This window comes from Triturus cristatus, chromosome 1_1 (genome assembly GCF_964204655.1).
Source record: "Triturus cristatus chromosome 1_1, aTriCri1.1, whole genome shotgun sequence".
NCBI classification, from domain to species: domain Eukaryota; kingdom Metazoa; phylum Chordata; class Amphibia; order Caudata; family Salamandridae; genus Triturus; species Triturus cristatus.
This window is the reverse complement of record NC_140579.1, coordinates 9,632,796-9,647,744: the sequence shown is the minus strand read 5'-3', so window position 1 is coordinate 9,647,744 and position 14,949 is coordinate 9,632,796. Positions and strand designations below refer to the sequence as shown.

Here is a 14,949-nt window from a genome sequence, read left to right as displayed (position 1 = left end):
GTGGGGTCATCCCTTCCAAATGTTGTTGATATTATTATCACTATTATTAATAGTATTATTATTATGCTGAGTCAAGAACTGTCTTATAGTACAAAGATGGTTAGATGCAAATACATTATAACTGTTCCATGATGGAAGATATTCAATAAGAAACTGGGCACACATGCCTCGGAGCAAGAAGGTATTTCGAACCCTCGACTAAGAATAAAAGAGTTCTAATCCATTGTGTGGTACATTACATGCTAAATGAGCGGGACCTGCAGCTGTCTGTTGCTGCCTGCTGCTGAGGCCCGCGTGCACGGAGTCTTTGCATTTGCACGGATCGCTTCAATATATTATCCCCCAAACCAGGGGAGCAGGTAGTCTCCTGAAGCCAGGAGCTCTGTGACATTAGCACTGAACCAAGGCTAGGTTAGGGCGATCGAACCCCTCCATCGCAGCTGCCCTTCGCTCAGGTTATAAAATCATGAGGAGAGACCACGTGATCGGGAATGGTGGTGGCGTTGCTATTGTTTTCAAACAAGAGCTGGAGTGTACCTCTATCTCATTAGACCCGGTGGAAGGCGCAAGATGCCTGGGTTTCCGCTGTACACTTTCACCACACGCATGCATTGCCGGGATCTTGATCTATAGACCACCTGGTGTATCTAGCAATATGATTAGGACCCTGCAGGAATGCATTACACCGCTTGCTCTCAGATACAAACACCTCCTCATCTTGGGTGATCTGAACTTACATATGGACTCCATTGTCGGAAATAATGGCAGCTTGCAATCTAAGTTCTTTTATTTCTGTTCCCACACATCATTTGGGGCACATTTTAGATCCAATCTTCTGTAATATGGAACTGGAAACTGACCCTCCAATCCCCTTAACCTGCTCCGATCACTTCTTGGTTAACTTTTGGATATCGGACACAGGGATGTATGTCCCACCTGGTAGGAAAGCGACTGAATATCATTATAGAACCCTCAATAAAATATCTATGCCATCTCTTCCGTTCCTTCTCTCTCGGACAATCCCGAATTGGACGCCTGTGCTTTAGAATCATGGCTCAGGCCCAACATTGATGAGGTTGCCCCTTTGACCACACGCACCCGGAAGAGAATATTTCGCTCTGCTCCTTGGTTCAATGAACCCTTGAGAGTTAGCAAAAGTATATGCAAAGTCCTCGAAAGAAAGTGGTTCAATCATTAGATAAGATCATTTATAAGGCAGCTTTAAAATCTCATTATAAGATGGTGAAAGTGGCCAAGATAAGCTATCTGCAGACCAAAATTGTGTCCACTAACAACAAGGCAGAGACATTTTTAGGGCTCGCTCCTAGCGATGCAGTGCGCAGCACTGCTCGCGCAGGCGAGAGCCCTTTTGTGGAGGGTTCCAAAATGGACCCTGAAATCGAACACGGTCGTGCGTGTGCGACTCCTTTTGGTCCACGGTATTGGCGTTTGCGGTCGTCTTTTTTAGACAGAAAGCACGCAATAGGCCAAAGGCGGTCGCGTTGCTCCGCCCATGGCCTATTGGTGTCTGTTACCCGCACGCAGACATCTGTTTTCAATTATCGTGCCCAGACACGGGCGCAATAATTGAAAACAGATCGCTCGCTGTGGCGCGCACCACTCGCGGGAGGCAGCCAGAGAGGTCGCTTGTGACATATGGGGAGGGGTCACAGAACTTGGGAAAGGGGATAATTCACTGGGCTCACCGTCTCTCATTGCTCCTTTTCGTATGTCCCTTTTCGTTTATAACTACGTTAAACAATTGCAGTGGAAGCTTACAGATTTTCTTATGCTGGGGTGTTTCTCGTGGAACAGTTTAGCTGGTTCTGGGCGCTGGATGGAAAGTGCTTTACAACAAGGTATTTCCCTCACCGATAATGGCGGTTGCTGTACCAGCAGAGCAATCCTGGCTAATGTGCAATACCAAGCAGACAAACAGCATAAACCATGTTCCATTAATAAACTATCCTCTATTCGCTAACCCTGGGGTGGAAGCAGTGGTTAGTGCAGGAAAATAAAAGGGCTATAGGCCTCGCAAGGAATACGGGAAGGTGCTCTATAAATACTACACCAAAACCACTATGCACAAGATCACCGCACAGCTTAGTGATCTAAGTTGAACCTTCGAATGCCCTCCTGCAAAATAGTTCAACCCAGTTAGTGCACCGATGGTGAAAGAGAAGGTATCCTGGGATCGAAGATTGAATCCACCTCAATGGCAAAATCGGAAAGGGAGGGTTGCACAGTGGTGGAGTGCAGGCAGATGAGAGGCCAGAGATAGAAAGAATGGGCAGGCTGGCAATAACAAGGTAGGTAAGGGATAAATGCAGGCCACTTTTCTGCAGCAGGGGGGGTCTGAGGGTTTTGGAAAATGCAGCACAACAAGAAGACGAGGGTGTGGCCTAACTGCAGCAAGAGCAGGCGACTTTGAAGCTGAGGAACCTATCGAGTCTGGGCAGGAACGCTAAACATCCTGTGATGCTGGGCAAATCGCTCAATCTACCCCTGCCCAACAAAATGAATGTGTCCGTCTGTAATGCAACTGGTGCTCATGTAAAGCGCTCTGATGCCTTCAGGTCAAGTTAGCCCTATTTATAACTCACAAAAGGAGTGTTTTTTCTACGATTTGAACTGAGGCCCCGCACATTTCACAGCTGAGAGGTTGTGGGCAGGGGCCTGCCCTCTTTCTGTGCCTCTACTTTCCGCATCTCGTTCGCCTGCCTCTCCCTCCTCTTTCGCTGCTCTGTCATCCATAGAGCTGATGTTTTATGCTTTCTTGATAAAGGCCCTTCATTGCCGGCTCTGCAGAGGACAATCCAATAAAAGCTGCATTTAACAGCGCGCCTGTGGTTGAACCCGGAGCCTTGCCAACATTAAGGCTGGGGATTGCAGGTACTTCAATGGAGCTGAGGCTAATTGGGCATTTCAGAACCAGCTGATGTCACCATTTGTCCCTGACATGGCCCAGCAGGAAGGGAAAGTGGCCCTTGCGGCCGATGCCATCATTTTCTTGGCTTCCAGGAAAGGAAATGTGATGATTTAATTACTAGTCAGCTCTGGAGAGATCATTTTACAAGAAGACATCCTGGTCGTGGGTCATTCAATGTTGTCAGTCCAATGTCCCATGGTGTTGCTTAAGCTAGAGGAGTGAAGGATGAGGGCCTGTTTTTGGGGCGCATTGACGGCCCCCTACGAACACCAGCAACCTAAATCCAGCAGAAAGTCCCTGGAAATGCACACACGAGGCAACCCAAACTGTGATTCCCATCTAAACAAGCATTTGCAATGCAATAGGTCTCGCATTTGCGAGATTTTGAGCGTTTGCCATTGTAAATGACAATGCCTTTTATTTATGTTGAAAAAACCTGCGATAATTAAAGATATTGTCATTTACAATACCAATAGGTCAAAGTTTTGAAAATGAGAGACCTATTGCATTGTAAATGCTTGTTAGTATTGTAAAGACCTTTACGGCTCCCAAGGCAGCCAGTAAGGACGCCCCGCTATCAGCAGATTGGTCGAGCCAGGTGGCCCGCTCCTTTCACGAAAAAATTATGACAATCCATCAATGCTTCTTTGCGGAGCCTGGGAGTGATAGGCCTTCATATCGCATCTATGATGAAATAATCAGGCCCCATTCGCCCCCGGCACTCTCACAAGGGCCATCACTGTTACTCTTCCCAGCCGTTGAATCTGGCGATTCACTTGCATACCTTATGGGCCTCAAGTCAGGATCACCAGCAGATGCATGTCCAGCCAAATCGATATCCATCGTAGCATCCACCATAAACCAACCAGTCAATAAGGTGCTGAACTCCTCTCTTTCTGCGGGCATTGTGCCGTCACTCTGGGAGCCTGCAAAACTCCTGGCGCTCCTAAAATAAACAGATGCAGACCCTAGCGTTCCCACGAATTATAGGCCTATTTCCCTCGTTCCGGCCTTCTCCAAAACATGTTAGTAAAGTGATCATGGAGCGTGTGGAAAGTAAGAATCTCTTGCACCCCCCTCAATCTGGCTTTAGGCCCAGTTGTAGCACTGAAACAGCTCTGCTGGAGGTGACGGAACATCTCAAAGATAAGCTTGGTCAGGGAGGTAGAGCGATGCTCACACTACTAGATCTGTCAGCGGCGTTCGACACGGTGCCGCACAAGATGTTTCTCGACAGACTGAGGAGCATGGGCGTTGGAGGTCGGGCTCTGGCCTGGATATCATCCTATCTGAAGGATAGAGAACGGGTAATATGGACTCCCCCTTTTTCAGCCCCCATGCCCAGTATGCAGGTGTGAGTCCCACAGGGCTGTTCCTTGAGTCCAACTTTTTAAAATGTATATATGTTGCCTCTAGCATCCCTGGCAGAGGCAAATGGCGCCAAGATAATGTCATATGCTGATGACACTCAGCTGATGTTTTCATGCAACAAAAGCACAGACTTCGACGGGGCGCAATCAGATCCTGTCTCACAAAAGCGCAGACTTCGACGGGGCGCAATCAGATCCTGTCTCACAAAAGCGTAGACTTCGATGGGGCGCAATCAGATCCTGTCTCACAAAAGCGCAGACTTCGATGGGGCGCAATCAGATCCTGTCTCACAAAAGCACAGACTTCGATGGGGCGCAATCAGATCCTGTCTCACAAAAGCGCAGACTTCGATGGGGCGCAATCAGATCCTGTCTCACAAAAGCGCAGACTTCGATGGGGCGCAATCAGATCCTGTCTCACAAAAGCGCAGACTTCGATGGGGCGCAATCAGATCCTGTCTCGCAAAAGCACAGACTTCGATGAGGCGCAATCAGATCCTGTCTCACAAAAGCGCAGACTTCGATGGGGCGCAATCAGATCCTGTCTCGCAAAAGAACAGACTTCGATGAGGCGCAATCAGATCCTGTCTCACAAAAGCGCAGACTTCGACGGGGCGCAATCAGATCCTGTCTCACAAAGGTGTTTAAACGGCTGAAGGGGAACCAGCTCAAGTGCAACTCTGATAAATCAGAGATTGCTTTCTTTGTCCTGCCTTTTGTGAGCAATTGGAGCCAATGGTGGCCGGAGGAATTATCCCCCCCCCCCCCCCCCCCCCCCCGAGCGTTGCCCAATCCATAGTTAAGAATTTGGGCATTTACATCGATAATGCCCTCTCTATGCGCTCCCAAGTTCAGGCCCTGGTGGGAACCTGTTTTGGCCTACTTCGTATGCTGAGAAAATTCCCCCCCCTCCTCCCACCAGACTCCAGGAAGACAGTGGTTCAGGAGCTGGTTACGTCTAGATTAAACTATGCCAATGTCGTTTACCTGGGTCTACTGGACTCCCTCCTTCAGCGGCTCCAGGTGGTGCGGAATTCAGTGGCTAGGGCGATTCTCAGATTGAAACCTAGGTCTCATAGGACACCTCATCTCACGGCCTTACACTGGCTTCCAGTGAGGGCGTGGATAAAATGTAAGGGAACTGTAATTTTCTTTAATGCCCTCCATGGCAAAGGTGCCGGATACATCAGAAGGCGTGCTTGTCACTACGCACCCATTTGAGCACTTAGATCATCCTCTGCCGATTTCGCCTGCGTCCCCAAGGTACGCTTGGCATGCAGGCATAGCAAATCTTCCAGTCTCCTGGGTGCTCAAGCACGGAACAAACTTCCAGTGGTTCTGAGAGCATCCACGGATCTGGCTACCTTTAAGAAGCAGCTGAAAACATGGCTTTTTAAAAGTTAAGTCGTCCTCGGCTGCAGTCATGTGTGAACCTCTTGCGCCGGGACACTCCAGTTGGAGTAGCTGTGCGCTTTACAAGTTTCGATCATTTATTCATTCATTCATCTTTGAGCTAGCTGGCAGGGTCTAAGGTCATGGTAAAAAAAGTTTTGCCCAAGTGCGCTCAATATTTGGAACCCACCATTGACCATTTGAAATACCATTTGGCTGAAACCTGGTAACAAACGTCCAGAATTGCGCAGCCTGAGCCACGAGTTCCAGAAGCCCGCAAGCGTAACCACACTTTTCCGAACAACAAATTCGCCTTGACCATGCAAATGCGTGGTTAAGGCAAATGCGCTCTAGTGTTCGGAATAGGCGGGGACTTGGAAGAGGAGCGTCGAGAAGCGGACAGAGACAGGTAAGTGGGGTTGGAGGGGGGTTTGTGGTAGTTTTCAGGGATGGGGGTCAGGGCAGTTTTCAGGGGTGGAGGTTTGGGGTAGTTTTCAGGGGTGGTGGGGTTTGGGGTAGTTTTTAGGGTTGGGTTCAGGGTAGTTTAAAGGAGGTGGGGGTTTGGGGTAGTTTTCAAGGGTGGGGTCATTTTTAGAGCTCAGGGGGAGGTTGGGGTAATTTGTAGGGCTTTGAGGAGGGAGGGTAGTATTTAGGACTGGAGGTCAAGGACGTTGTTAGCGCTCTAGGGGAAGGGGGTTAGTTTTCAGGAGGGAGGGGGTAGTTTTAGGACTCAGGGCAGGGGTCAGGGTGTCAAGTTTTAACCAGGGAAATGTGTTTACCATACATGCTTTGACAACGCATAAATAGTTGTGGTAAAGGCATATCCGTGGTTAAGACTTGAGTTGTACAGACTGTGTGGGACTGGCATGCGTGATAAACGCATGCGTGGTTCCATCGCACAACTCTTTTCAAGAGTAAGATCATACAATTTTATTTTGTTTTTTCTACAAGTGCTTTATTTGATTTTAACACCTGTAGAACCCCACTCCGATGAATGAATAACCCAAGCGTGCAGATCCTTCACAGATATCATTGCTGTACATTCTAATTCTGAGTAATTCACCATGTCCCTCAGACCTTCCCGTGTTTCTCCCAACAGCCACGAGATTTGTATACAAATTGTTCTGCTGTGGCTCAGTAGCCAATCCCACGTGCCCATTGGGATGAAGGCGGTGCCTGTGCAGCCCTCCAGTCCCATGCAACATCCCTTAGAGCAGTGACGACGCCCAGGACCGCTAGGAGCTCGTGTGGCGTCGCCTCCTCATTCTTCCATCGGCCCCAGCAGTACCAATTGTGACTCAGGTTTTACTGCCGCCCACCGACCTTGCGAGTGGAGGGGCATATCTACAAGCCGGCGATAGAAAATTATCGCCGCTTTTGCGTCCGTTTTCGCCTAATTAGCAAGGTCACGCTAACGCGTGAAACCTTGCGTTAGCGCACGATTTCTTAACGCTCAGCTTTGCATCTCTAATGAGAGGCAATGTGGGCGTTCCTGACCTGACATGACAGGAGAAATGTCACTAAGGTACATTTATCCTATCATCAAGCCCCACGCTATGAAGCACAGTGTCAGGAAAAGTAGCGCTAACCCCTGTTATCGCTACTTTCCTTACGCCTGCTTCAGGACTGGCTTAGCCATGATATCCTATGGAGGGTGGATATCATGGCTAAGTTTGTGAGGCCCTATCAACAAGCTAACGCCACATTGCGTGAGATTATCGCTGGGTTTCCAGTGATAATGTCACGTTAGCCTGTTAGCGTGAGGATTTTTATCGCTTTTGAGATAAGCGTTGCTAATAGCACGCTATCTCAGCAATAAAAATCCACGCTAGCCGGCGATAATTATCCTAGCGCTAAGTGCGCTTAGCGATAATTATCGCCGGTTGTTGCTGAGATGCCCCGGAGTGTCCTGCACATGTTGCAAGCAATTCTTTAAAAGCGTTTCTCTTGCCTCCTTTTCGAGTACATTTCTGCATCGCCTACATACAGGTATTCATGTGTTTGGCGTTAATAAATTTACAATAGGACAGGAAAACTCACCAACAAACTTTAAAAAGTTACTCATTCTGCAAATGGTTATTACTAACGGTTTTAAATCGTTTATTGAAATTGATGTCTTTTTAATTTGCTCACGAGACTTACCTTCCTTTACATCCAGCGTCATTGGTGTCATGATGTCCATATATGGCCGTTCTATTCCACACCAGTACGTGCCTGAATCTGCTAATGAAAGCTGCCTGAAAGTGATGGAGAGAATTCCAGATCTGGTATCTTCTAATGAAAGCCTAGTCGCATATTTTTCATTCATAAAACCACTTGTGTCACATAAAACGTCACAGGTTCTTCGGGACGCACCAGCACACCAGTATTTGTTTGCAAATAAAAATCTGTTTTTATCGTAGAAGCAATGTATTGTGGTTCCTGAGCCTGCCATGGCTCTTTCATCTCCATGACACCATAGATCCCGGCTCGGTAAACCTGTGGAAAAGCAAACACACTTGAATTGTTGTCTTTTATTGATGTGCAACATCACTTACATGTGTGTGTGACTTTATGTAATATATAATAAACAGATAAAGGGACTTGTAAAATAAGATAGAGAACTAACTCCACGTCTACTTTAAGAAAAGTCACTGTCAAAGCTGGACAGAGCGAAGATGTGGGATATACCAGAGTAGCCACTCTGTGTGGATACAAGGTGGGATTTTCTCCAAGGTCGGTTGGGCATGGTTCCCCTGCTATATCACGAGGGCAGCCCTCTTAGTTTGAGAGACTGGACGTGTGTGAGGCTTTTTTTTTTTCTCCAGATTTTATTTAGCGCTAACTCGACCCGAAGGTATTGGAGCGCTTTACATAGCACCGTATTTACATTACACATTCAGGCACGAGGAGATCAAGGGGCATATTATCAAGCACGGCGTTAAAATTATCGCCGCTTTAGCGGCAGAAAACTTCCACTAAAGCGGCGATAATGGGCTTGATAATATGCCGCAGAGAAATCCCATAGAAGCCCATGTTCACACCAGAACATGGGCTTCTATGGGATTTCTCTGCGGCATATTATCAAGCCCATTATCGCCGCTATAGTGGAAGTTTTCTGCCGCTAAAGCGGCGATAATTTTACCGCCGTTTCTTGATAATATGCCCCTAAGTGAATTGCCCAGAATCACAGGATGTGGATGCGACCCCCAAGGCTCGAACCCTGGTTTCCTGCTCCAAAGTCGGCAGCTCTGGCCGACAGACCACATCCTCTCCCATCCCATCCCATCATGGTTTAGCCAGGAGACTCAGCACAATCTACTGTGCCTAAGATGCCTGCCCGGCTTCATGTGTATTCTGCGGTGATGTGAAAGGCCCCAAGGCACTGCAGGCCGCTACAGCACATTTTAGTCAGGGACAAACATGAGCGATGCTGGGTGGGGCTGATGGGCATCCAGATGGTGTGAAAACACCAAGAATGAGTTCTGGTACTTTGGGGTATATCAACAACAACCGGCGATAATTATCGCTAAGCGCACTGACCGCTAGGATAATTATCGCCGGCTAGCGTGGATTTTTATAGCTGAGATAGCGTGCTATTAGCAACGCTTATCTCAAAAGCGATAAAAATCCTCACGCTAACTGCCTAACGGGAGATTATCGCTGGAAACCCAGCGATAATCTCACGTTAGCTTGTTGATAGGGACTCACAAACTTAGCCATGATATCCCCCTTCCATAGGATATCACGGCTAAGTCACTCCTGAAGCAGGCGTAAGGAAAGCAGCGATAACAGGGGTTGTTACTACTTTTCCTGCCGCTATGCTTCATAGCGTGGGGCTTGATGATAGGAGAAATGTCGCTTAGCGACATTTCTCCTGTCATGTCAGGTCAGGAACGCCCACTTTGCATCTCGTTAGAGATGCAAAGCTACGCGTTAGGAATCCCGACGCTAATGCAAGGTTTCAAGCATTAGCGTGGCCTTGCTAATTAGGCAATAAAATTATCGCCGCTTTTCGGCCTCCTTGTAAATATGCCCCATAGAGCGAGAGAGAGCTCTTAGACTGTGCGCTTCTGCTGCGGCTGGCCCCTGAACTGCTGAGTTACCGCCTACTGATGGAGCCACCATTTCCCTCTTTAAAAGATGGACACCAGCTCGGCAGATTTTTCCTAGGGTATTTTTGGGGTGACTGCATCTTACTGAAAAAACATAGACTTGAGCCTGCCTCAGGGTTTATCTCTGGCATACACTATGATTAAGTGTTACTCTGTGTTGAGACGTTGACTCGGTCTGTTTATCTTTTTACTTATCCATTTTCTGGTAGATTTGTTATTTAAGAGTGGGTCAGACGAGCTTGAGAATTGTTGGTGGTAATTGTGAAGAGAATCCTAGATGCGAGAGACAGATGCTATTAAGCATTGGGCGCTGCAGAGACTGCTCAGCGGTGGGTGCGGGATAGGGGCATTGCTTCATCCATGTCATCTTCACTCCAGCCGTTGACACATATAGTGCCTCGAGTCCTTTCGATGCTCCTTCAATCCCCCCATAATGTCTATTCTCAACCAAGGGGGTATCACGAGTCACATGTAACAGATTACATCTGCTAGCAATGATCTGCAGCTAACATTTGAGTAAAGCATTAGAAGGTGGATGTTGAATGTTCAGCTGCGCCAACACTCAACCACTAATATTCAGGGTCTCAGAAGAGTTAGAGAAAAACACTCAACCATCAAAAGCACAAAGCTGGGTCACAGGGCCCAGGAAATGTACGCCGGACCTGTGTATGGAAGAGGAGTCTCCACGTTGAATAGATTGGGCGATTGAGCGCATTCACTTATTGGTGTGGAACGTGGACCAGAATATGTACCTACAGTAACTTTGATACTAAATTATAAAGGTGTATATCCTAAAATTTGAAAGTGTCTTGAATGAGTATCAGGAAACTCCGAGCCGAAGACTCTGCGAAACATTATAGTTGCCCTGAAGAAGCCTGAAAGGGTGACACGCGTTGGCTGTTTTGCTGCTATCCATTCAAAACTGAAATAAAAAAAGACTAAGAACATTTCCGGCTACGGAAATCATTTATTCTGTCATCGTCTGTGATGACTGAAAGAGATTAACTCGTTGGTCATTATAGCATTGCCTCGCCCTTCTTTCTGTATGCCCAGGAGATGTACCAGCAGATTTACAGGAAATAGTTATTGCAGTCTTTGCTTAGGAAGGGGAATGTAAGTAAAATTTGAGCAGGCTCATAAGTGACACAATACTGCCACTCGCTTCATCATCGCCAAGTGTCTTAATTACGCAGACCATCAACACACCCTGAATAAACTACTTTAACTTCAAAGGCCATCAAATTTGTGCCTTTCTGGAACTCCTTCCTTCACTGATCAGTAAAATATTGCTGGAAACGAACCTTTGGGCTCCAAGAATTAATTTTCTGACCAAGATGTGACATCCTGTATTTTCTGAAAGTTGCATTGGAAGGTACACTGTATCTTCAGGCACATTCTGAGAATACTGACTCTACGGCACTAATGGGTCAGTCTGAAGAGAGCCCCATAATGGCCATAATGGGCAGGGACGAAATGACAAACTACCTGGTGTAACGGCCAGAGCTGCCAACTTTGCAGCTGGGGAACCAGATTTGGGTCTTGCCGTTGGCTCAGCGTCTTGTGATTCTGGGCAAATCACGTAATCTCCCCGTGCCTACTGAAAAAAATTAATATGTCTTTGTGTAACGGAACTGGTGGTCATGTTGAGTGCTTCAAGAACTTTGGGTCGAGTTCGCGCGATATAAAACTGCAAAAAGAAAAAAAAAGAAGAGTTACGATGGGTGAGGGCTGAAAGTGAAAATAGATACCGCTGACTTTTAAATAAAAAAATGATGGAAGTACAAAGCCGCCTCGTCTGCTGTAGGGATGTCAGGTTAATGGTCAACAGCCAGTGGTTCACCTCTGCTGTGTTTTCTTAACCCTCAAGATAGTTACTGTTAGTCATGTTTTTGTCCACGATCTCAAAGTCAATGTATGTTTTTCTTTTCTCTCCATCATATCCTGTAGAGTACACTGAAGAGTGTAATGGGGGAAGTCTGACCCAGCGTGGAATTGTTGATCTAACCTAGCCGTCGCCAGTAAATGCCTGCACCTTCCTCTTACAGGTTACCGGTTATAGGGGCATATAATCAAGCACGGTGATAAAATTATCGCCGCTTTAGCGGAAGAAAACTGCCGCTAAAGCGGCGATAATGGGCTTGATAATATGCTCTGGAGAATTCCAATAGAAGCCCATGTTGACACCAGAACATGGGCTTCTATGGGAATTCTCCAGGGCATATTATCAAGCCCATTATCGCCGCTTTAGCGGCAGTTTTCTGCCGCTAAGGCGGCGATAATTTTAACGCTGTTTGTTGATGATATGCCCCATAGAGATTTATTTGGGTATGAAAAGAGAGCAAGACACACAAGATGATGGAGGGAATGCCCCACATTGGTAAAACATTCACCCCCAGGCACAGATCTGGGTTTAATCCATCATTATTTTGCTCACCACGCCACCCCGCTTCAGACATGGCCATATGCAAATCAGTCTTGACCCTGTTCCTCATGGGAACATTCCAGCCCGAACTGCCAAGCCATGTCTTCCCTGGACCAAAATCAAGTATCCTAGGACCGGTTTTGGGGTTTCACCCCTCTTCAGCCAGGATAGCTTGACTCCAGTGGCGTAGTGAGCACGGGACCCACGTCTGGGCATACCCTTCCCACATAGGGTGAACAGCAAAACACACAAGATGATGGACGGAATGTTGCACCATGGCAAAACATTTACCCCCAGGCACGGATATGGGTTTAATCCATCGTTATTTTGCTCACCACGCCACCCCAGTTCAGACATGGCCATATGCAAATCAGTCTTGACCCTGTGCCTCATGGGAACAGTCCAGCCCGAACTGCCAAGCCATGTCTTCCCTGGACCAGAATCAAGCATCCTAGGACAGGTTTTGGGCTTTCACCCCTCTTCAGCCAGGATAGCTTGACTGCATGAGGCACAGGATCAAGACTGATTTGCATATGGCCATGTCTGAACTGAAGTGGCGTGGTGAGCAAAATAACGATGGATTAAACCCAGATCCGTGCCTGGGGGTAAATGTTTTGCCAATGTGCGACATTCCGTCCATCATCTTGTGTGTGTTGCTGTATGGAAAGAGAGGTCACAGTATTAACATGAACTGTAACTGAGCTCACTCAAGGCCCAAAAAATCAGACCCACAAAGCTAAACTGGATTCAAAAAGGGATCCTTGGTTCACGCTTGGCATGAGCAGTATGGAACTATGGGGCATATCAACAACAACCGGCGATAATTATCGCTCAGCGCTATTAGCGTGAGGATAATTATCGCCGGCTAGCGTGAATTTTTATCGCTGAGATAGCGTGCTATTAGCAACGCTTATCTCGATAGCGATAAAAATCTACATGCTAACAGGCTAACGTGAGATTATCGCTGGAAACCCAGCGATAAATACACGTTACCTTGTTGATAGGGACAAGCAAACTTAGCCATGATATCCTCCTTCCATAGGATATCATGGCTAAGTCTGAAAATTAGCAGACGTAAAAAAGCAGCGTTAACCGCGGTTAGCGCTGCTTTTTTTGTCTCTAACAAGGTTAGCGACATTCTTGATAATAGGAGAAATGTCGCTTAGCGACATTTCTCCTATTATTTTACTCTGGAACGCCCCCTTTGCATCTCATTAGAGATGCAAGGGGAAGCGTAGAGTAAAAGGGTGCTAACATGCAAATTTGCGTGTTAGCACCCTGTTGTTGATAGGGTGCTAGTTTTATCTCTGCTTTTTTGGCTTTTAAAGCCAAAAAAGCAGAGATAAAGCCCTTGTTGATATGCCCCCAAATGTATTATTTGTGCCCTAACTAACCCAAAAAAATGTGCAAACAAAAAATGAAGAAGTTAAAAGATCTAATACAAGTTAATAAACACAATTAAGTTGAAATATTCCAAAGTATCTTCCATGCAGTTGACATGGGCACCTTCTGCAGTCAACCCCATGAGAGAGTTATGTTAAGAGCATTTGTAGGGCGCACAAGTAAATGTCACACATTCCAAATATGTCCTGCTAGGAAAAACATGTAATCTGCAATTACAGGCTATCTTTTCAGAGCAGGTAGTAATATATTCATTTACTCATTCTCCCCACAATTAAAATTATACACTGTACAACCTTGTGTCTCAAGTCAACTGTTGTGGAGCAGGATTAATGCACTGATTGCCAATGCTAGTCCACCACCCTCCTGGCTGAAGGGATGGGGCACATGGAGAGTGGTAACTGCAACATTCGCTCTCACCGCAGGGAAAGTGAAAGGGTTAGAGAGAAGAGAGAGAAAAACATTGGAGTTGGTTCCACCAGTCTGGTCTTTGTCAAGCTCTCACTCATATGAAGACCAGGATTTCTGCAGGAGAAACTCTGATCCATCCACCAGATTGTATGAAGTTGAAGTTGAAAATATTTATAGAGCGCACTGTGACCAAGCGGTTTCCTGGCGCTAGTAGATTACGCGGAGCAGAGGGGAAGGCAAGGGGGGTCAGTCGGAGGGAAACGCTCGGGCAAACAAGTGAGTCTTGAGTGCCTTCCTGAAGTGTGAGTAGGTGGTAATGGATCTGATAGAGAATGGAAGATCGTTCCAGAAACGGGGGGCGAGGACAGAGAACCTAGTACCACCTGCTCTGGACTTACGGAAACGAGGAACAGTGAGAAGGGCCTGGCTAGAGGAACGGAGTGTACGACTAGGGGTGTAATGGGAGACCATTGAGTTGATAAAAAGAGGGGCTGTGCGGGCACGAGCCATGAAAACTATGCATCCCATTTTAAAAAGGGTGCGGTACAGAATGGGAAGCCAATGCAGGGATTTAAGAAGGGGCAGAGAATGATGAAATTTGGGGAGCTGGTGAATAAGGCGAGCCGCCTGATTCTGGATGGTCTGGAGACGCCGCAGCTCATAAGCGGGAACACCCACATAGAGACAGTTGCCATAATCCAAACGAGAAAGAACCATGGCTAAAATAATGATTTTAAGGGCATCAAGGGAAAAGAAACGAGAGTGGATAAAGATATTGCGCATTGTGTGCAACCCCACAGCGGAATCGGCGATGGGATTTGATGTGATTTGGTCTTTTCTCTTACAGGTTGCGAGGAAGGGAACCCCTGACATCCTCGCGGATTACCAAGTGCTACAGCCCATTAGAGCTCCAGAGATCAGACGAATTTC

At 47.0% G+C, this 14,949-nt stretch overlaps 1 protein-coding gene across 1 annotated transcript in view; it reads right to left on the bottom strand.

Annotated features, from left to right (window-relative positions):
* LOC146869109 (uncharacterized) overlaps positions 1–8,163 on the bottom strand; it is a 75,556-nt gene extending 67,393 nt beyond the window's left edge. The window contains exon 1 of the mRNA XM_085653390.1: positions 7,834–8,163. Within this exon, the coding sequence (XP_085509516.1) occupies positions 7,834–8,125 (292 nt within the window). The 5' untranslated portion in view covers positions 8,126–8,163. The remainder of the gene's footprint in view (positions 1–7,833) is intronic.
* Between the last annotated feature and the right edge of the window lie 6,786 nt (positions 8,164–14,949).